At 41.9% G+C, this 23,795-nt stretch overlaps 2 protein-coding genes across 2 annotated transcripts; both read right to left on the bottom strand.

Annotated features, from left to right (window-relative positions):
- Positions 1-10,973: 10,973 nt before the first annotated feature.
- Positions 10,974-16,825, bottom strand: Znf174 (zinc finger protein 174). The gene is made up of 3 exons (XM_051181297.1): positions 16,408-16,825; positions 15,240-15,462; positions 10,974-11,789 (listed from the first exon to the last, which is right to left on the bottom strand). Exons 1-3 carry the CDS (start codon positions 16,807-16,809, stop codon positions 11,230-11,232), a joined length of 1,185 nt encoding a protein of 394 aa, XP_051037254.1. The 5' UTR covers positions 16,810-16,825; the 3' UTR covers positions 10,974-11,229.
- Positions 16,826-22,428: 5,603 nt separating this feature from the next.
- Positions 22,429-23,517, bottom strand: LOC127219605 (olfactory receptor 15). The gene has a single exon (XM_051181296.1). The coding sequence runs from the start codon at positions 23,489-23,491 to the stop codon at positions 22,553-22,555; it is 939 nt and encodes a 312-aa protein (XP_051037253.1). The 5' UTR covers positions 23,492-23,517; the 3' UTR covers positions 22,429-22,552.
- Positions 23,518-23,795: the final 278 nt, after the last annotated feature.

Raw genomic sequence — 23,795 nt, 5'->3', positions numbered from 1 at the left:
ACACCCCCACCAACCAGCTAGAGATATTTTTTTTAATTAAATTTTAACATTTCATGTCCATTTCCAAAGAAAAATACATATAGGATTACTGAGTTTTTAACCAAAATAGTTGATGACAAATATGCCTTTAGGTACTGGTATTACAGATAAATATTAGAACAAAATATTTCCATAGTGTGGTTATTAAAAGAACCAAAGAATGTTGTAATTACACATTCTTACAGAACTACACTTTACAACCAAACTGATTATATACCTATCAGTAAACCTATCTACATGGTCTTTTGGCTAGTATGCAAATAATGATTTCATTTTGTGTAAATGGATTGTAAAAATAGAATATTTACTAAAATGGAATTACTGCTAGGGAATTTTATGCACAAAAATAAAGCCCTCTTGAGGGACAGGGTCTAAAAGACAGTACCTGGGAATTATTCTTTCTACAGAAGAGCAGGTGAGGATTTTATGTACAAAAAGGTAACAGCTCTGCCACTAAACTCTTAATATTTACTATAGACAGGAAGAGCACTGTTGCTGAGAAAAACTGAAGTCGACAGCCTTGCCTCATCTGTTGCCCTCTTCTGGAGATCACTATTTCAACTTGTCCACAGTTCAGACTGTAATATGTATGTCAAGGTCAGACTTGGCTGTTCTGCACATTTAGGATATAAAGGGTCATTCTGTCAGGGAGTTGGGGTATCACATTTGAAATGGCATTCTGGTCTCTTCAGCCCTTTGTCAGAGATGGCTTTGAATTGTATAGAACGGTAGTCTCGAGTCTTTACCTCTGAGATACAATGGTTGTTGTTAAACAGCAACAAGAGCACTAGTTTCCTACTCTTCTCAGAGGTGGGAAATGGTATAGTGCCTCTAATGCTCTAATATTTCAGTGAAGACTGAAGTGTTACAGAATGGGGAATGAAAGTGGAAAAGAAGCGTACTAATAAGGTTGGTACAGAAAGAATAAAAGGGAAATGTGTCAGAAGGTACTTGGACAAAATGTGGCTGACATAAAAGATGAAGTTGCTTCTAAGGAAATAGAGACGGTAAGTTTGTACTGCAGTCGTGCTGCACATCTGAACATGGAAAGTCACATTTCTAGTTGGGGCTCGATTCACAATTTACCTCTCGGTGTTTGTAGTTTTCTGCATTCTCCAGATTTTGAAAGATTACCCACAAAGGATTAGGAAAAAGGCACTTTTACAAAAATCATTACTATATAATATATATGTGAGAGTAATTAAATGGCTCGCGGTATATTATTGGTGACTGGTATACAGAAAAAAAGGAAAAAAACTGAATGCTACTGTGAAATAGGCATATTCTTAGTTATTGTGTACTTGATCCTAAAAACATCAGTATATGTTATCCTCAAGCTGCTGTGTCCCTAAGGAGTTGAATGAAGAGCTGTGTCTGCCAGTGGTATTTGGGCTACTTTTATGATAATGACCTTTTCATCCTCCTAACTATACTGCAAACTAGAATAAATTCCATAGATTGTTCTTAATCCAGGATATTAGCAAGTCATGTTAGGTGCTAATAAAAATATTGGATATAGTCAATATAGGGATTAAAAAGTGGAATGTAAGAGTGTATTACCATGAATGGTAGGGGGGATGATGACACCGAGAAGTGTGGAAACTTGGTATTGAGAATGAAATGGGAATAAAGCAGTTCTTTAGCATGACTGATAAACTGTCATCATGATGACACAGTATTTCCCAGTGGAATTTAGATACTAGTGTTTGCACTTTGTATGTAAGTGGTGTTAGATTTTGTTGCTGAAGTTGAGCTCAAATATTTTGTTTAGAATTGTGCTGCTACGATTAACAATCTCTTCATAGGTCCCTGTAACCCTGAAGACAGCTGGCCCAGTAACTGAGGCAGTTAAATGATATTTTTGGTTTTGACACCTGAAGTTCCATAAAATTAAGTAGCAGTGTTCTGGTGACTATAATGTAAGATGCCAAACAATATGAAATGATAGATTTTCTTTTAAATCTCTAATTTATTATATATGTATTCAAAGGGAGGTCTAGGCTATAGCTTCTATTAAAAATAATCTATTTTGAATGTTGCAGGGATCTTCTTAGGAAACTGCTTTTGCTTTGATTTTGTTAAAAAGATAATTTTATTTAAGTGTGCATTTTTAACTGTTTTAGTTTTGTATATTAGATATTTATGTGATTCAAAAATGACTATTATCTATCTTTCCAAGGCTAACTACATGTGTTTTGTCTCTTTGAATTGAGATCCTTGTCTGCAAGAACAGTGTAGGGGAAAAGGGAATACAAAATATTTATTTATATGAACCTAAAAATATTCTACCATGTCTAGTTATCTTGATGCCTAGTTAATGTTTTCCGTATGCACTTCTGTTTAACGTTTCACCTTTACCATTCTCATTGGTCTTAGCTCTAGATTGAACTCTCAACTGTAATTGTGTGTATCTGATGTGCAATTTATTATCCAATAAATGTTATTTTAAGATGGCAAGGTTGTGAACTTTTAAAATGTACGTCAATGATTCTAGGTATCACTGAAGTTCAAAAAAGCTAATTGGATAATAGTTTAGAGAATGAGAATGGATTACTTTACCCAAATTGATAAAGGAAATCACATACATACATGTCTTGTTCCCCGGAATTCAGTATAAAATTCCAGCATTACTCCAAGACAGCACTAGATATCTACCTACCTGCCAGGCTTAGCTGCAGAGTAGCAGTACAGGACCAAGGACCTCTAGCTCCACCGGGCAGCGGTTATTTACCAGATGGGCCCATCTGGGAAGTAATATGGTAAGTAGTTCTTTATGGTTTCCCGTGGCCTCAGAATGATTGTAGGCTGGCCAGTCAGTCACCAGTCGTACAGTTTGCTTTGGCAGCCGTGCAGGAAGCCGGAAGCTGAGGCCACTTCCGGTGTGTCCGTTTCCATCTGTGCTTTGTGCACTGCTCTGGCTGTTGCAGCTGTGTATCTAGCGGTGGAGTTTGGTGAGGCATCATCTGTCCCATGGCTACCTCTAGGGTCTCAGCAGAAACTGGGCTATGGGCTGTGTGCCCTGTTACTCCAGACTGAGTCTTAAGTGTATCTGTTCGAGAGTAGTGCGTTGAGGCTATGAAGACCTCTCCAGTGATGGAGGCACCGACCGTGCTCGACCAGAGGAAGCTGTGTTGTCTCTTGCTTGCCCTGTGTAGAGCATTTCCTCTGGAACCTTTCAGCAGCTTACTTTTGAAGTACTCTGCTGATTCACTGACTCTCACTGACTCTGATTGTTTTGATATGTTGCACATACTATCCTTTACCTCTTGTCCTTAAGGAGTACTGATCTTCCCAAATCCCCCCTCCGGAGTACCTGAGACTAGAAGCACAGCTCCTTGCAGCATTTTTCTATCTAATGTGCTGCTGGGTAGTCATAGTGTGTTCTTGGCTTACCTTGGGTAATGGTTTCCCAAGTCACGTTTATGACTGCACTGACTTATTTGATGTTAGTCCAGGTTTCTCCTCTCTTTTAGACTCAATCCCCATAGTCAAGTACCTGAGATGTCCTCCTTTGAACAGTTTTGAGAAATCCAAATACCTGTCCAAAACAGCACATGCCTTTGGCCCGTTTGCCTCCAGTATATGGTTCTCCATCCACACAATTACACCTTTTCTTCCCTCCCACTATGGTTCCAATGTTTTTCTCTCAAAATTCATATGCTAGAATCTTAGCTTTAAGGGGATAGTATTAGAAGGTGAGGAACTTTGGAAAGTGACTAGGTCATGAATACAGAACCCTTATGTACTTCCCTTACAAAAAAAACTAGAGAACTAGTCAGCACTTTCCACCATATGAGGAACCATCAAGTGGGCACTATCTGCCCAGCGGTGGTGGTGCATGCCTTTAATCCCAGCACTCAGGAGGCATAGGCAGGCTGATCTCTGAGTTCGAGACCAGCCTGGTCTACAGAGTGAGTTCCAGGACAGCCAGAGATACACAGAGAAGCCTTGTATGGGGGGTCAGTGGGGGAAGGAGGCATTATCTATAAAATGTCCCTTTCTAGATATGGGACCTGCCAGCACACTAACTAGTCTTGGACTTCCCAGCACTAGCAATATGAAAAACAAATCTGTTATTTATAAGCTGCCCCAACTCTTCATCCATTCTGGTATGAGTTTCTGTGAATGATACCTCAAAAATATTTCTCATAATGTGCTGGGGATATAACCATGTGCTAGAATGATTATTTAGCATATGGGAGGCCCTGTGTTGGGTCCTAGAATTACAAAGCAATAACCAAACCAAAGAAGACCCCCAAATATTTCCCAAACCTGTTTCTCCACTTAACTGCCCTCACCTTTCTCCAACAGTAACTAAATCCATCCAGTGAACTTTATCCATTAATTAACTAAAATAGTCTAGTAACATCTGATTATGTCACCATTCAACTTAACACTTCCCATTGACATTCTGCTGTCCTTAGGATAACATATAAGGTTTTCAATACAACCATTCCTGTTACTTCCTTGCCAGCACCAATTTCTTCCTTGGGAATTGTACATATCTTAGGGGAGGAGAGGTTGGGCAGTGCTGGGGACCTCATACATAGCTAGGCAGGCATTCTCAGTTCAAGCACTATTTATAGAAACCACATGTCAAAGGGAAGTTAGTCTCACAGAGTTGAGCATGAGAGTTTCATTGGATACAGAAAACAAAAGGGGCCAAATGATAGCTTAGTATGTAAAGGTGCTTACTGTGAAAGCCTGAAGACCCAAGTTTGATTCCCATAACCCACATTAATAAGGAGGGAAAGAATGGACTCCACAAAGTTGTCCTCTAACTTCCACATGCACACAACACAGAGAAATGGAGGCAGGAATATCAGAAACTCAAGATTATCCTCAGCTACATAAGACCCTGTACCCAAACTCAAAAGAGTTGAAATGGAGGATCAACGGTGCAAGTCTGCTCCTTTTGGAGGAATGCTTCAGGACAAGCCTAGGTCAACAGACATGCACATGTCCTCATTCATCCCTACTATCTCTGGTAGCCTTATGTGTAACTTTCACTTTTGGATATTCTTCAATACCCAAAGTTGGAGGAGCTACAATCCTGGTGCTGGGCACTGGATCAGCAGGCTCTGGGGCCTATAGTAGAGACTTAACTGTGAAGTTGTTTCATCTTTGAATTATAGTTCACATAATAAAATTCATCCTTTAAAGTACCCATTAAGGTTTGTTTTTTCTTTTAATATTCACAAGGTTGTGCAACAACAACCCCCCCCAAAGCCCACCTCACCATAGCCTTTGGCAATCACTAATTATTTTTGTCTTTAGTATCTGCCTAACCAGACATCCCACATACAGGAAATCATACGTGTGCAAGCTTTGTCCCTTGGCTTCTATCACTGATACACGGTGTAGTGTATCAGTACTTCCTTTCTCATGGCTGAATATACTCCTCCCTGGAAGGGCCACATTTTGTCTATTCATTCTCTCTGTGTTCTCTTGGGGTATGTACTATGTACCCTGTAAATCTTTATGTGATGATACAGCTTGGAAGAGTCAAGCTGCAAGTGGCATTATTCAATACAGACCTAAGTCAGAAAAGCCCACCTAGAATCAGCATCTGATTTCTAGACACTCCTCCATCCCAGAGTACCTCAGTCAACTCCTCTGATGTGCTTCTTAGAGGCATCTTCTGTATTCAGGGTTTCAGCAGCTTCACTGAGAACATTACCTAATGCACAGTGTTTTAAAAATTGCCAGGTACAGTGCCACACACCTGTAATTGGTTTATGAGTTAAAGAAGAATCAGGAATTCAGAATCATCCTAGGCTACATAGTTCAAAGCCCATCTGGATTATATGAGATTGTTTAAAAATCTGTTATGGTTTGAATAAGAATGGCCCCCAAACTTTCATATATTTGAATATATTTGGTTTCCAACTGGCAGGCTGTTTAGAAGGATTAGGAGGTGTTGCCTTGTGAAGAAGGTGTGTCACTGGTAGTGGGTTTGAGGTTTCAAATGCCCACACCAGGTCCACTCTTCTCTGACTGCCTCTGTCTCTCTGCTGCTGCCTTTAGATTAGAAGTAAACTCGGCTACTGCTCCAGGCCATGTCTGCCTGCTACCATGCTTCCCCCCATGCAGAAAATGGACCAACCTTTTGAAACTCCACACAAACCCCCAATTAAATTCTCATTCTCTCTGTCTCTGCCTCTGTCTCTCTCCTCTCTCTCCTTCTCCCTCTCTCCTTTCTTTCTGTTTTTTGTTTTGTTTTTTGTTTTTCAAGACAGGGTTTCTCTGTATTGCTTTGGAGCCTGTCCTGAAACTAGTTCTGTAGACCAGGCTGGCCTTGAACTCACAGAGATCTGACTGCCTCTGCCTCCTTAGTGCTAGGATTAAAGGCGTGTGTCACCAACACCAGGCCTTCCTTTCTTCTTTTTCCTTCCTTCATGACCGGATTTCTCTGTAGCTTTGGAGCCTGTCCTGGAACTAGCTCTGCTGACCAAGCTGGCCTCAAACTCACAGAGCTCTGCCTGTCTCTGCCTCCTGAGTGCTGGGATTAAAGGCCATCACTGCCCATAAATGCTTTCTTTTATAACTTTCCTTGATCATAGTGTCTCCTGATGGCAATAGAACAGTAACTAAGACAGAAACCCAAGAGAAATATAAAGTAACAAGTGTTTTGTTGTCCAGATACTCAAGAGGCTGAAGCAAAAGGACTGCTTGAGCCCAAGATTTTGGGATCAGTCTAGGGAATGCAAAGAGACCCCATCTCAAAACATCACGCCATTCTAACCAAAGACCCAATAAAGTAAAGAAACAAACTCAGACCTACTCCTAATTGTCTGGAAGGCTATGAGATGTGGTCTAGAATTTGAATTCTGAACATTGTGGCTTTCTTCTCCCTAAAATAGTCTCCAAATCTGCTAGATTAAATGAGTTCAATCCCCGTAACTGAGAAAAAAAATCTCAAGTACTTACCAACGTCTGTTGCTTAAGAAGTAACCAATACCATCTTTATTTCAGTGGGAACATGTTTATTCTAAAGCCTAAACAGAACTATTTCAACAGATACTTAAATTTCCCTTAGGAACTGGGAGCCACACAGGGTTGGCACAGGGAAGTCTGAGGAACTGGTATAAATTGTGCTCCAAGGATCCTAAACTTCTTAATTCACAGGAATGTCAGGCTGTTTTTCCTAGCAATTAGGAAACTGAGAATTTGGTCCCTTGGATTTTGGCAAGTGACAGTTGCTTCATTACAGATGTGTACTGCTGGGCATGAATGTACACTAGTAATCCCAGCATTCCACTGGTTAAGACACGAGGATTGCAAGTTTAAGGCTATCCTGAGTGACACAGGAGTTTGTATCAACCAACTGCAACAACAACAATTGTTCAAGAGTGTATTATAAGCTGGGTAGTAGTGGGGCAGAGACAGGTTGATTACTGAGTTCAAGGCCAGCCTGGTCTACAGACAGGACATCCAGGGCTACACAAAGTCTCAAAAAACAAAAACCAAGCAAACAAAAAAAAAAAAAAAAAAAATATATATATATATATATATATTACAAAACAATGAGAGAAACTGTTTGCGAGGCATATATCTGATAAGGATATCATTCCAGAATATTTAAAGAATTCTTAAAATTCAGCCACAAAAATGACAATCCATTTTAAAAGGGCCACAGAGCAAGTCATGGTGACTCACTCACCCATGACTCAAGACTAAGGCAAGAAGATTGCTACAAATTCAAGATAAGCCTAGCTGGCCCAGCTACAGAGCAAGACTGTCTCAAAAACAACAAAAATCAAAGGGTTTGGGAAACAGAGGCAGCATTATCTCAAATTCATGGCCAGCCTAATCTACATAGTTCTAAGTCAGCCAGGGCCATACAGCAAGACCCTGTCTCAAAACACCATGGGGGAGGGAAGTTGTGAATAGCCATTTCTTCAAAGCAAATATACATACAATACACAAATACATCATTAGTCAGTGGAGAACAGAAAATGAAGATCATGATACACCACTTCTCATTGACAGGACATCAATAATCAAATGGCAAATACCAAAAACACTGGACATGGTGATACATGCCTGTAATCTTGACACTTGAGAGGTGGAGACAGAAGGATCAAGAATTCAAAATCATCTTCAGGTAGGGTTGTGAGTTCTAAGCCAGCCATGAGAGCCTGTCTCAAAAAACAAAGTAACAGATTACGTTGAAGGTGTGGAAAAACTGGAACCCTTGTACACTGCTGGTTGAAATGTAAAATGTGGTGCCTCCACTTTGGAAAACAATTTGGTGTTTCCTAGAAAAGTTAAACAGAAAATTATCACATGACCTAGCAATTCAGTCTTTAGGCATGTACCCAAGAGGAATGAAATGTAAAAACTTAAATATCAATGTTCATAGCAGCATTTCTATCCACAATAGCTAAAGTACAAGTACACAATTAGTAAATGAACTGAATGCCAGAATTACTAGGAAATAAAAAGAATAATGCCCTGATATGTGATACAATGTGTATAGATCCTATGATACTATACTCCAGAGGCACAAGGTGTGATAGGAACAGGAAATGATTGCTAGTATTTAAGAGTACTTAATGATATAATGCCCTAAAATGAGATTGTGATGACAGTTGCACAGCTTTGAATACCATATTGTTAACCACTGAACTATAAACTTTATATATAAATGCACACGTTCTCTGGTATGTGCAATACTTCAATGAAGCAATAAAAAGGAAGTATTTTTTTTTTTTTTTTTTGCAGTCTACTATACTGTGAGGAGTCACTGCCAATTTTACTGAGAGGGACAGTTGTATTGTGGGATTTGTTTACACCTTATCTGCTATAGATAGGAAATGCTCTTTAGCTAATATAGACCCCCACTATCTTTCAATGCTTCCTTTCTCCTTGGGTTTCCCTGGGGGGGTAACTTGGGGTTCAAACATTGAAATCAAACATTGATACCAATATGTGCTAGGCAGATATGAGGGAGGACCAATGGAATGCATAGGATCAAGAGTTGCATGTGAAAGGAGAAAAGTAATTTTCTTATTTGGGAAGCTGGATGCAAGGAAAATAGGTCAAGACTTTATGCCGAGGCTCTGGTGAAGCATGCAGAGGCAAAGGAGATGAGGGAACCCCTACATTTGAACACAGCATCCAATGGCCTTCTGTGCCATTGGACTCTTTCTGTCATTAGTTGTCTGGAGGTAACCTTATGCAAAGGAAAACTCAACTAGAGGCACAGAGGAAAGGTGGCATCATGGTCTTGATACCCTTTGGAAAAGAATAATGTCGACTGTGAGTCTGTCATACAAAGTCTATAGTCCAACAGGTACCCAAAGACACCAAATAATCACTAATGTGTAATCTGAAGAGAGGAAACATACTAGGTCTATGAAATATCTCAAGTAACAAAACTCTAGCAAGTGTCCCTTTGCCAACCCTAATAAATAACTCCATGTTCCTTTTCTTTTGGTAATTCCCCTTTGGGTGACCAAGTTGACCCAAGATACACAGGACATGATAGGTAGGTCAAATGGTGGTCTTCCACATACATTTACATTCTAATCCCTAGAACCAGCAAATGTCACCTTAAATGGCAAAAGGAATTTTTGGTGGGTGTTATTAAGGATCCCGAGATGGGGAGATTATCCTGCTAGGTCCAATACAAGCATCCTTCTAAGAGAAATTGAAGAGGACCAAGGTTAAACAAGATTATGCAAGATGGATAGTCAAAGAATGTACTTTGAGGATGAAGGGGCCATGAGTCCAAGAAAGCAAGAAGCTGCTAGAAGCTAAAAGTCAAGGAAACTGATCTATCTCTCAGAGTCTCCAAAAGGAAAGTCCCACCCAAGGTAATTCTGGCTATTCTGGCTGAGTGAAACTGATTTCAGATTTTAACTTCCAGTGGTGTAACAGAAGTTTTATGACAAGTCACCAAGTTTTCAGTCATTTGTTACAGCACCAATAGGAAACAGATACAGACACAAACAACTAAGACTCAGAAGTTACCAAGAGACCACTGTGAAGTTGGCCTAGAAGGAAGGGCATGTGTGTTTGGTGGTGGTGGGGTGAGAATTATAAAGGATCTAGGCTGGGGAAGAGATAAGGACAGGCTGAATACTGAAAATAAAGACAGTACTGATGCCTTCAGGAGAATGACCACCTCCCACTATTTGTACACAAGGTCATACATCTTATCTGCCTAAACTGAGAAAGAGGACACCTTGCCTATAGTGATACTGATTGGGTCCTACTTTCTACTTTGAAAAAACAAGAGTTTGGCATAGGATTCCAGATCCAGTTCTGAAACCCTAATATTTTAGATAAATATAGCATTCTGTCATTGGGAAAAAAATGTTATGGAGGTACAATTTACTTATCATAAATTAACCTGTTTCAGTAATTTTCCTGGAGTCACTGAGTTGTGTAACCATCACTATAATTCAACTGTAAACACTGGGAAAATGTCAGTCACAGGTCTTAAAGCCAATGGCTTATTTGAGAAAGAACAAGCAGAATTCCCCTATCTACCAGAGCAGTATTTACTTCTCCCTGTAGTTTTTCCTTATATCTTGAGCTAGAATTGCAACAACTTTTGTAAATCAAAAGTACTTTGATATAAAAAGTTCCCTCAAACACAACTTTTTAAATAAAAGTGCCATCTACAGCCTGGCAGCTTTAATTCTGGCACTCAGGAAGCAGAAGCAGGCAGTTTCTCTGAGTTTAAGGTCTGTCTACAGAGTGAGTTCCAGGACAGCCAGGGATACACAGAAAAAAGCCTGTCTCAAAAATAAAAATCAATTAAAAACCACCACCAACAACACTAACAACAAAAAAGTTAGTGGCAGAAAGACTATTAGAGATCTCCCTAGTGAGTTTCCTTGGAATTCTGGTGAACTGCTCAAGTGTATGCATGAAAACACATATGTTATAAAACAAAGCACCAAGAAGATTTAAGCATTAATTAAAACCACTTGTGGCTCATCCTAACTATTCCTCAGTAACTAGTCCCCACTCTGCAGAGATTGCAGTTCTCTTTGCCCCACACCCAGATCAGCCATCTTTGCAGACAGCCACCTTTTGAGCTCCTTACCAGTTGAATATTCACCCATTACTCCCCAAGGGCCACTTGCTCCTTTGTAAATCAAAAAGACACTCTGTGATTTACATGCAAGTAAGGGAAATAGAGACAGGAAGCTTTCCCTGGGATCTAACATCTGTTTAGTCCCCATGGTGGAGCCTGTGGTGCTGGTGAAGATTTGAGCTTTGGCGAAAGCTTTTGCCACACTGGCTGCACTGGTATGGTTTCTCTCCAGTGTGGATTCTCTGGTGCAGTTTCAGAGTTGACTGCCTCCCAAAGCAGTTTCCGCACTCCCCACAGATGTAGGGTCTCTCTCCTGTGTGTACTCTCTTATGTCGTTTCAACTCTGAATTCCACGTGAAGCTTTTCCCACAGTCATCACATTTATACAATCTCTCTGCTGAGTGGGCTGCCTGCTGACTAAGACATTGCTGGGGACTGCTCAGGCTGCTTCTGCCTCCTTGGCTTTTCTTTAACTCTCTCAGCGGGTGGCCTCTGCAGGGGTTGCTGATATATTCCAGTTCTCTGCAATGTCTCTGGTAGTGAGCAAATGCCTTCTGAGCATTTGGGGGACTGGCCTGCCTCTGTGACAATTCGGGTTCACTCACTTTAGATCTCCTGGATGACACTGTATGTGTCTCTGCTCCTTTGGCCCCCTCCTGTTGTGGGTTTTCCTTGTCACTTCTCATCCTGCAGGCCTCTATAATTAGAAATAATGTGCTTCATTTTCTGTACTTAGAAGAAAGAGCTTCAGTAAAAGAAGTATGAAGTATGTTGTGAGGGTTGTCAGGGTCGGCGGCCTCTGTATGAAGTATATTGTGAGGGTTAGGGTCAGTGCTCTCTATATGAAGTATGCTATGAGGGTTGTTGGGGTTGGCAGCCTCTCTATGAAGTATGTTGTGAGGGTTGTCGGGGTCGGCGGTCTCTGTATGAAGTATGTTGTGAGAGTTGTTGGGGTTGGCAGCCTCTGTATGAAGTATGTTGTGAGGGTTGTCAGGGCAGGTAGCCTTCTGCTGGTAATGTATAAGCATCAGACTCCTCTGGACCCATAAACAAGGGGTTCCTCACCTCTGACATTAGTGAATCAGAATTCCAAGGGTTAGGCTGGTAATCTGCAACTAGTTCCTGAGAATAAATTTATAGTAGAGTTAGGAACCAAATTCTCCTTCTGTCCTTCCTATCTTTAGAAAATGGTGTAGGAAAACAGGAATAGAAAGAACAAAGGAATGAACAAAAGGCATCAGAATGAAGTGTCAACAATGAAGAAGGAAGACAGCTGATATATTTATTTACTTATTGACAGGGTCTATTGTATTGCTTAGGTTGATTTTAAACTCTTAAGTGACCCTCCCAGTAACTGGGACCACATACATGTACTGGTGCACTTGGCTGAAGGGTAAAATTCCAATACTTAAAGTAATTATTTGAAAATTTTCCCTTCCTTACATGGGACTGACAACCTCCTTCACTTCAAAAGAATGATAAATCCAGTGACTATGGTGTTTTTCTCATTACAGGGTTTAGAAACTGAAATAAAGTAGATATGTACCCTAATTAAAGAAACTGTCCACCTTCTGGCAGGACTGAGGATCAATATGGATGTGAGCTGGAACAGACCAGGGAAACTGGAGAATCAGCAACATCACTATCCAGCAGGAACTTAAAATGGAAAATTTGTTTTCATGAACTGCATACACCATTTAACATGGTACCCACCAGGCAGATGTGACTGTTGAGTGTTTGAAACAGAGCTAATGTGGCTGAGGAACTTAATTTTGAATTTTAATTCATTTATAATTTAATAAGGAGCTCAAACAGGTATTGCCAACTGATTTTCATCAAGGTTTTGACATGCTCATTTTTTTGAGACAGGACTTCATTTAGCCCAAGCTGGTCTCAAACTCACTACATAACTGAGATGATTGTAGGGTGCTCATCTGTCTCCACCTCCCCAGTGCTGAGATTACAGGCCTGAATCACCATGCCTGGCTTCATTGAGGTTCTGAAGAACCATTCAATAAGAAAAGAGTCATTTTTCAGTATATGACCCTGGAATCACTGGATTCTCTTAAGTTTCAAGGATTGAAGTTAGATTCCAGTCTGATTGGGTGCCTACCCCTAACTTTATGTGTTGACAATCCCCAGCATAGTAGAACTGGGAAGTAACTGGGCCATAAAGATGGAGCAATCATGAATGGAATTATTGCCCTTGTCAAACAGACAAAAAACGTGTTTCCCGTTTTTCTTTTCAGTAATGTGGGGACACATGGCAGGTGCTACAGGTCATCCTCAGACACTGTATCTGTTGGTACCAACTTTGGACTTCTTTTTGTTTGTATGTTTGTTACAGTGTGTGAGTATGGTACAGATGTTTGTGTGTTTCACTTTGTAAAGCACAAATAAAGAGACCAGAAGATGTTGTGTCTTGTTCATCACTGTCAGGCCATGGGTCTAAATCCTCCTCTCTCCTTCCATCCCCAAAGCACTGGCATTACAGGAGCACACAACCAGGCCTGATTTTTGGGGGGAAGGTTCTGGGGATTTGAACTCAGCAAACATTCCTACCCACTAAGTCAACTCCTCAGCAACCTTGGCCTTAATTTTTGAAACAGTTAACAATAGATTCGTTATTTATTGCCCAGCCTAAGGGATTTTGTTATAATAACCTCAGTAACATATACAAAATGTCACATATAAAAAACTAACTCAAAATGAACAAAAGACCTAAACACAAGAGCTAAACTTAACTCTTCAGCTCAGTGGGTTAAGGCAGCTGTGGCCAAGCCTGATGACCTGAGTGTGACCCACAGGACCCACACAGTAGGAGAGACCCAAGTATCCAAAGTTTCTTCTGACTTCTCCAGGTGCACAGGGCATGTGCACTCCACATGCATACAGATACACACAAAGTAAATAAAAATGTAGGAACATTTTTAAAGAACATTTGTGCGTCATGGAACATCATTAAAGAACTGAAAGGATAATTTACAAAATGAGAGAGAAAACATCCATGAATTATCATCTGTGAAGTCTAGGATCCAGAATACGTATTTTAACTCTTAAACCCCAATAATAAAAATACAAATAGCCCAAAATGAAATTGGCAAAGTATATGACTAAAATTTTTCTATAAGCTGAGAGTGATGGCAAAGGTATGTCATCACAAGGTTTATGAAGTGAAGACTGGAGACTATAGTAGGAGTTCAAGTTCAGCATCAGCTAAGTAATGCTTTGAAACCAGCCTAGGCTACATGACACCCGAAAACCAACAAAAGATATACAATTTCCTTTAAAAAATGTATTATATTTATTGTGTGTGTGTTAGGGGTGGCTGCTTATATGACGAAGTATGTGCAGTAGTCTGAGGACAGCTTGTAGGAGTGAATCTCTCCTTTATCATGTGGACCTTACATATTGAGCTTGGGTTGTCAAGCTTGGTGGCAAGTGCTTTTTTACCTACTGAGCCAGCTCACTGGCCAAGATATATAATTTAATAAATGTGATTAATGCTGAACATCATAAATCATTAAGGAGATGACAATCAGAACCTCAGGTGATATTACATCATCATAATAAAAAGTACTGGGAATAAGTGCTTGCAAGGACATGGACAAGCACACTCACACTCTTTGATAGGAGTCTCAACTGGTACAGCCACTTTGCAAACTAATCCAGTCATTGTTCAAAAACAAACAAGCAAGTAAAAAACCAAACAGACTGGGCATGGTCACGCAGGCTTTTACTCCCAGCATTTGGGAAGCAGCGGCAGGTGGATCTGTGTGAGCTCAAGGCTAATGCAGCCTACATAATGAGCTCCAGACCGGCCTGAGCTGCACAATGAGACCCTGTCTCAAAAAAAATAATAAATTAGTTATTAAATATAATGTTAAAAGGTGGAAACTGGCCAGGAAAATGACTGGGTAAGTAAAGGTACTTATTACTCAAGCTCAGCACCTGGAGCTTGACTTCACAAAGTTGTCCTTTGACATCCACATGTACACTGTGGCACACAGGCCCCTACACATATCATACACACACAAAAATAATTAAAAGGTGGTCATATGTAACATAACTTGCATTTGCAGAACCATGAGATATTATGATAGAAATAAAGGACTAATGAAAGGGTCCAAGGATAAAGAGTGTTTACCTGTCTCAGTCAATTTGGGGACTGGCTCCTGGTAGAAGGGGTATTTTTCCCAATGATGGGGACTCAGCTTGTCACGAGATCCTTCCCAGGAAGGCTCTTCCAGGGAGTTCTCTTGAGTATCTCTGCTAGGAGTTTGGGGTTGAAAATCTGGAAATTCTTGTTCTACAAGCTGAGCCCCTGTTTTCTCCAAGAGCACCTTTTGCCCTTGCATACAAACGGCCACCTAAGAAAAGGGCTATCCATTAATTCTCCATTCCTTGACAGACTGGAGGAACACTATTACAGTGACCTCTTTACCCTGGGAAGTCCTGGTAACAACCTGGCGTTCAACTTTTATAGATACCACCAAGACCTTCAGAGGAGATGAAGGAATTGACATGGGGAATGATAGGAAAGGGGCTGCTTCAGTCAGCCTGTACTTCCCAAGTAGGTGTCCAAAGCTGGGGCTCTTCATACCATCAGAAGAGAGCTGGCAAAACTATCAGAATCAGTGATGACAATGTCGTCCTCCCCAGGCCCCCCCCCACCGTTCCCACCCCACACCCTAACCCTCTCTGCTTCTGCTACAGTAGGTAAAGAGCCTCTAAAAACATTCCAACTTGGTAGGTTTTTCTGTCCAAGGTACTCAGTTCTAAAAAGAACCCACCTGTTGCCTCACAGCGCCACTTTCCAAAGGACATCTGACTTTGGGCTTTGGGAATGGGATGGGGGTGGTCAGCAACAGCAGGGGAATTGAGCGGAAACTGCCCCATTCAAAGATAATATGGTAGACTCTTTAATGGACCGAAGTTCACGAAACTTCAGCCAAAACTAGTTTCCTATCCAACAGGCTACACCTCTTAGCCAAGAACCCTGATTGTGGCAAACTTGGGTCTGGGAAGATCTGACAGAGATTTCAGAACCATAAAACTCCTTTTCTAAGGTCTTGAGACCTATGAAGGAATGAACACTGTAGTCTTCTACCTCTTCACTAGATGCCAGTGGTTGGGTTTTCTAAAACCCTGTTACAATTTTTTTAGGGGGTAGGGGAGTCCCTGGAGGTTGGAGGCAACTTTTGAAGTCATCCATTCCTCTGGAATCTCTAACTAGCTAGGGACCATGAGACAAAACATTACCTCAAAAGACTACAGAGAAATCTTGGGACCCACAGAAAAAGGATCCTCCTTACCCACTGCTTTGGTTTTTTGGATGCTCTGTGCAAATCTTCCACCAGAGTCATAATCTCCTTGCTGTTCATTGGATATCGATGCCTGACCTGCGCCTGGATCTCTGAAGGTAGGATGACCAGAAACTGCTCCATCACTAGGAGCTCCAAAATCTGCTCCTTAGTGTGTAGTTCGGGTTGCAGCCACTGTCTGCAGAGCTGTCGAAGGCGCGAGAGTGCTTCCTGGGGTCCAGATACTTCCTGGTAACAAAAGTGTCTGAAGCTCTGACGGGAAAGCTCCGGATCCGGGCAGGCTTTTTGCTGAGGGGGGCCACGTTTCTCTTCCAGCTCCATTATTATATGTTTCTCTTGTTTGCCACAATCCTCGGGGTAGGTACTCAAAGTTATCTCCATTTTAGCTGCCATTTCGGGGGCTCGGGAAACAATGTCACTAATCGTAAACTGATCAAGTCCTCTGAGTCATTGCTCTGGAGAAACCTCTCCGAAGACTAAGGGAAAAGAAAAAAAGAAAAAAAAAAAAAAAAAAAAAAAAAAAAAAAAAAAAAAAAGGATAGAAAGGAAGCTCCTCTGGGAGTGTTAAGGATGGAAGTGTCCGCAAAGACTTAACTTTCTCATTTGCTAGCCTTTATCTCAGATTCTGAAGACAAGATAGTTCCAGACAGTGGGAAGAGTTGGTCTTTTCGTCCGTTTTTAAGAAGTCATAATATTTCCAAAAGGGCACTGGAAGGAAAATTTTACTTTGGTATCTGGAGAAATGCCCGACACGATCTAATGAGCTGGTAGAGGAATCCCCAGGAAAGTTCAAACTGTCCCTGTCAGTGGCTCGCACCAACTCTCCAGCACCCTGCCGACTCCGACCCCCAGTACCTCTGAGAGCACAAGCTCAGAGCCAAGCGAGGCCACCACGCGCTAAAGGCCCCGCGGCCCAGTCAGTTCTGGCGATGCTGCAGCAAGGGGACGCGCAGCTCCACCGCAGTGCTGAGTGTCGGCAGCAGTAGCCACCTGCAACACCACGAACTGAGGCAAGGAGCCACCGCCGGCAGGAGACCCACCTCTCCAGAGACTGGAGACCGGGAACCTTAGAGCAGGGCTGGGGGCGGGGCCGCGGAGACGCCCACTGGCTGCGAGAACCACAACGGGAAAACCCGCCTCTACCCTACCGGATTGGGCCGCCTGAACGCAGTGCCTCCCGGGAGTCGTAGTCCAGTAGATCGTCCAGGCAAAGCAATGTTCTGCTTAATGCCCAGACAGTTGACTTTGTAACACTTGGTTGGACAGTTGACTTTGTAACACTTGGTTGGGGGAATTGGGAGCAGGAAGTGTGGGGGGGTTGAGGGGGGAATGGGGAGGGACAGCGAATCCTCTGCCTGCTTGTTCGCGGTGTGGAAAGCTTCAGGTCAGGTCTCACAATGACCAGGAGGCCCTCCCTCTCAGGACCTGTGTTTGGGGTGCTGGGAAGCTGGACTCTGTTGTTGAAACGAATGAAACTCTCACTCCAGAGCAAGACCTTGACCTTCTTTGACGTCACCTCTAGGGTTTTTCCTACTCTCTGTGTCCTAACTCTAACACTGACACAGTGAGTGATTAATAGTGGAAAACAAAGTAGTGTGCTCATTGCGAGGACTGTCTTCTTGGTGTGGGGTAAAGGCCAACAACCTGGCAACATCTACGATATGCAAAGGCATGATTTCAATCCTTGTCTCCACAACCAAATAATCAAATAAGTTAGTGATGAAAGGAACATAAGGGGTCAAGGGGAGTTATTAAACCAGTAGAGCATTTATTACATTTCCACAGGCATAGGATATGCGAGAAGGTGTAAGGCAACTATAATTTAATTCTATTATTGAAGGTCAACATTACCTTTTTTTACAAACTTCTTCATATGTTTGAAGACATTAGACTTTCTCCTCACATATTAACAGCTTAAACTTTCCAAAATGCATTTCTCCTATGATTTTTGGGGGGAGGGGCTTTCTTACACAGTTCTCTGTTATTTTAAATTTATTTTTATGTATGTGTCTTGCCTGCATGTATGTCTGTGCACCACATGTATGCCTGGTGCCCATGAAATCCAGAAGAGAACACTGAAATCCCCTGAACTAGAGTTACAGATGGTTGTGAGCTGCCACTTGGGTACCGGGGATCAAACCCAGGTCCTCTGGAAGACTAGCCAGTGTTCTTAATAGCTGAGCCATCTCCAGTTCCTTTTTTTTTTTTTTTTACTTTTTTAATAAAAAGCTTTTTGTTGTTGTTTTAAGAAAAGATCTCAAAGGTAGCCCAGTTTATAATCCTCCTGTCTCAGCTTCCCCAGTGCTGGGATTATAGGCACATGCCAGGATGTGCTAGAAAACATTTCAATTTTGTTTTAATTTTTTTTCTACGTGAGGATGGGAGATAGTTCAGTCAGTATAGTGATTTTCACACAAGCATGAGGACCCTTGTGAATCAACGGGATGTGATAGTGAGCTGTTATAATCCCAGTGCTGGGGCAAGTAGAGGGAAAGCAGGTGAACCACAGGAACTCTTCAAATCCAGACACACACAGAAAGTTTTGCCTAAAAATTCATATAACATAAAATGAACAAATATTGAGTGAACAATTACAGCATTATTTGCAATGGTATGTAACCACTTTATCTAGTTATAAGACATTCTCATTGCCCTAAAAGAAAAGTTTGTACTGTATCTGATTCCATTCTGTTTGAATTTACCTGTCCTCTCATAACATTCCATTGTATGGGTAGAACAAAGTTCTATGTTTCTATACATGTATATCTTTTTCCAGGAAGCAATTTGATTGGATATCTTTCTAGGCAGCCTTAAAGCCCCATTCCTGACTTACCTACTTAATTGAAAAATGTCTCTGTTGGTTGCTAAGTAAATCCTGAATTCAGATGTAGAGGAATAAGAATAAATCCTTACTTCTCACTTCTCAGAAAAAATCAACTGCAAATGGACCAAAGACCTTAACATAAGAACTGAAACTGACAATGCTAGAGGAAAAGAAAGGGAAGATATGCCAAGATGTAGGCATAGGTGCCACAGTTTCTGAGAACACCCCAGTTGCTCGGGAAATTCATTATTGACAAATGGAACCTCATGGAACTAAAATGTGAGGCAGCTGCCAATCAAATAGCTACTTCTTCCAGTTGTCAACATGACAGCCATAACTTTCTTGACAGCAACACCTCACAAATGCTCTGAAATCTCCAAACCAGTCAAGGACCATCCATGGAAGCTTCCATTGAGTTTCAGATGTTCAGAAAAGACTTCATTACAGCTAGACATTGCCCTGCTGTCACCACCACAGACAGCCGCAGTCTCTCTTTACCCTGGGAGACACTGCTTTAGTTGTGGCTGTTCCAGGGACCCTGTGGCTCTGAAAGGTGTTGCTCCCAAGCAGGGACAGCTATGATGTTCTTAGGTGGGGTCATTTAATGCTGACTTAGTAAGCTGCCTCACTCTCAGTGCAAATAGGATACTGGAGTTATAGTTGCTGCAGGATCTTCAGGAAGAGCTGCTGCAATAATGTTTACAACCCCCCACCAACTCACCCCCCCCCATAGTTGTGGGGTTCTATCAAAACAGGCACAGAGGCTATGATGGAGGGGTTTGAAGCTGGCAATCAAACACTAGCCCAAAAGGCAACTACAATGTTATTTATTTATTTATTGCAGAACTACAGTTTGAAGCCAAAGCCCCATGCATTCCAAGCAAGTGTTCTATTATACCACTGAGCTTTATACCCAACTTCAATCATTTTATACTTTAATAATATTTTTCTTTAGGATATATTCATATGTTTTGGTTTTTCAACTTAGGGTTGCTCTGGGTAGCCCTAGCAGTCCTAGAACTGGCTCTGTACGCCAAGCTGGCCTTGAATCAAGAAATTCACCTGCTTATGAATCTTGAGAGCTAGGATTAAAGGCACTGCCCTACACTACTTAGTTGAGAATTTCTTTTTATTTTAATTAAATACTTTTTACATATTCAGGTGATTTGTCTGCACTTATGTCTGTGCATCACATCTATGCCTGATGCCTTTGGAGACCAGAAGAAGTCACTGAATCCTGAGGGACTAGGGTTAAAGATAATTTTGAGTCACCATGTGGCTGCTAGGAGCCAAACCCAGGTCCTGTGGAAGAGCAGCTCCTTAACTGCTGAGCCAGCTCTTCAACCCTAGTGTTAATAACTTCTTACTGTGGACAATGAAACATGATCATATTCACTTGCCAATCATTTTTAAAGGGAGGAGAACAACTGGGCATAATGGAGCACACCTCTAATCCATATGTTTGAAGGCTGAGGCAGTAGGTAGGATTCCATGTGTTTAAGGCCACCATGACCTACAGTGTGAGACCCCCATCTCAAAACCACAACAACAAAAGGACAAAATCATTAGGAATTCTTTAAAACAGAGACCCATGATGACTTCACTTCCCAATTATATCCAGTTAAGTTTTTCTCCCCCAATCCTGTGTCTTCCCACTGCCTACCTCCAAGTCAGTTTTAAGGTGCCCCATCCTTTCCAGAAGGAAGTTCTGCAGAACTCCAAAACATTTGAAGAATTGCTCTGTCTTCTCCCTATACATCCCATACTGGCCAGAGAACATTACTCCCTGTCTCCTTAGTGTTAATACTCCCATGTATCAGCCACATTCTGCTTCGTAGATTCACTTTAGGAGCATGGACACTGTAAGCTCCTCTCTGAGAATGTGATCTGCTCCAGTGTGCCAATTAATATTTTATGCCTTCAAGATGACATAGCTTGATAAAGTCACCAAATAATATTAGTTGGCTCATTCTGCAGACATAGTGACTATTGTTATGGACAGAATAAAAAAAATCAGCTTGTGGCTTTGATCTTGGCTAGAAACACAAGTTTAGGACAGGATAATATTGTGAGTTTCTTTAGGGAAATTACGAAAATGTGGAAAGGAAAAATGTATCACCGATTGTTCCATTATATCCAAGGGACAAGATAACCCAAACCATAAATTGTGAAAATGGTCTGCATGGAAAATTTAGTTCTTATCATAAAAAGGAAATTGACAGTCATAATCTAAGTTCATTCACTGAGCACTTACTGAGCACAGACTTTGTCACAGGTGTGTGTTTCACAGGTGGAAACAAAGCCAAAGACACTTTGAAACGACTTCTAGACCGACTGATTTCCTTTTTTCCTGGTAATGTGGCTGCTAAACAACTGTTCCATATCATCCTGGCTTCTGTCTGGGTACAGGGTGTGTGAATGGTGTTGAGAGATGAGCATTCTTTTGACCACTCTGATAATGGGAAGAACCATATGGTGCTGTTTCCAATTCACAAGTGTCTTGAGATAAGTTTTGTCCTAAACCAATCACTGGGCTCCTGTAACAGTGGTGCTAGGAGACTGAAACTCCAAGCATAGGACATGCTTTATGGATGGACTCCCCTTGGGCTCCTAAACTTGCTTGAGGAATCATGGCATAGTCCACAATCCACTGAGGAGACTGGTAGCAAATCTGATGGCTCTGTCTGTTAGCTGGAATGATTTAGATAAAGACTAATTAAGGCATTTGGGGCTAGCATGGAAGAGCAAGTGGCCTTGCCTAGGTTTTCTCACTAATCATTATAAAGGAAGAAGGGAAATTTGTAAACGGACATGCACAAGAGGGTAATCAGGTGCCAGAGGTGGGAAGCATGGGTAATTAGCCTGTAGTATTGAGAAGAGCACTGGACCAAGACGATGGATGCCTAAGATATAAAGATGAATCCTCTTTTCGTCTGCAGTTGACAATGCAGGCCAAATTCATGGAGTTTAGTAAAATTATCCAAGAAACTTCCTGTTTCTTTCCTTTAAAAATAAAAAATTCAGTAGAAACATGTCATGATAATTAGCATGGACATCAGAGACAGAGACAGTGAAATAGGGCTGTGCTAGATCAATAACCTTCTGACCCTAGCAGTACATACCTGCCCTGTTATCTATCGCTCCCAGTGGTATTTATCATAAATAATCACAGAATATCTCAATAACACTAACCATCTTCCAAAAGTGTGATATTGTCAGGAACATTCCTTGACTTCACTGGGGACAGAGCTTCTCATAAGAAAAATTATGCAGGGCAAAGAGGCAGTAAGGAAGAAAGAAGATTGTTTTTCCTCATCTGGCTTGTGTTCCTTTCCCCAGCAACCTTCCCAGTGCCCCCTTCACCTCTTTGTTCCTCAGAGTGTAGATGAGAGGATTCACCATGGGTGTGACCACAGAGTAGAAGAGAGAAATGAATTTCCCCTGGTCCTGGTTACTGCTCTTAGCTGGAAGCAGATACCCATAGATAGCCGAGCCATAGAAGAGGAACACCACAACCAAATGGGAGAGGCATGTGTTGAAGGCCTTCCGTCGTCCCTCCACAGAACGGATTCTCATTACTGCCCGAGCAATGAAGCAGTAGGAGATCAGGATAGTGCTGAGTGGGACGGCAGTGAAGAAAGTACAGACACCATTGAGCACAGCCTCGTTGAGACTCGTGTCTCCACAGGCCAATTTAATCATGGCGGGCACCTCACACAGGAAGTTGTCCACCTTCCGGTGCCCACAAAATGGGAGCTGCACAGTGAACGTCGACTGAATCACAGAGTTACCTAAACCCCCCAACCAGCTGATAGCAGCCAGCAGCCAACAGAGCCGTGGATTCATGATGGTCATGTAATGCAGGGGCCGGCAAACAGCCACGTATCGATCAAATGCCATCACCACAAGTAGTATGCACTCAGTGGCTCCCAGCCAAAGGAAAACATAGAGCTGAGTTACACATCCACCGTAGCTGATTGTCTTGTCTGGGCCCCATAGATTTTTTAGCATTTGGGGGACTGAACTGGTAGTAAAGGCAAGGTCCAGGGAAGAGAGGTTGCTAAGGAAGAAATACATGGGTGTGTGGAGCCGTGCGTCGAGACGGGAAAGCAGGATGATGGTTGAGTTCCCAAGCACAGTCAACACATAGGAGAGGAGGATGACTACAAAAAAGACCATCTCCAGCTGGGGATGGTCAGATATACCCATCAGAATGAAGCTCCCAGAGGAGCTGTTGCTGTCTGCTTCCATCGCTGGTTGCCTCTGTCACTGGAAGCCTGATCCGGAAAACTGCTGGGGGGGAGGGGGAATAAAGGAAGAGACAGCTACTGGGCAATCTGCATTCAGAATTTTCTTCAAGCTCCAGGTTTGATACCAATCCAGCTCTCATGGGCACAGCTCTCATGCGATCCCTGGTTGTCAGATGAGTTGGGATGTCATAGTTGGGATGTCATAAGGAACCTATAACAGAGATGAAGGGAGTCTTTTGTGAAGGCAATGGTTAGGGCTCTGTAGATTGGAGAAACAGTATGATGGGACAGAAAGGAACTGGCAA

This window comes from Phodopus roborovskii, unplaced genomic scaffold (assembly GCF_943737965.1).
Source record: "Phodopus roborovskii unplaced genomic scaffold, PHOROB, whole genome shotgun sequence".
Classification (NCBI taxonomy): Eukaryota; Metazoa; Chordata; class Mammalia; order Rodentia; family Cricetidae; genus Phodopus; species Phodopus roborovskii.
This window is presented reverse-complemented; position numbering and strand designations above follow the sequence as displayed.

Excerpts from the sequence above, each read along its gene's own strand:
- Znf174 (XM_051181297.1), bottom strand. The coding sequence starts at position 16,809 with ATGGCAGCTAAAATGGAGATAACTTTGAGTACCTACCCCGAGGATTGT. Across the intron at positions 15,463-16,407 it reads CCAAAAAACCAAAGCAGTGG|GTGGCCGTTTGTATGCAAGG; the intron begins GTAAGGAGGATC and ends CCCTTTTCTTAG. Across the intron at positions 11,790-15,239 it reads CCCCAAATTGACTGAGACAG|AGGCCTGCAGGATGAGAAGT; the intron begins GTAAACACTCTT and ends TTCTAATTATAG.
- LOC127219605 (XM_051181296.1), bottom strand. The coding sequence starts at position 23,491 with ATGGAAGCAGACAGCAACAGCTCCTCTGGGAGCTTCATTCTGATGGGT.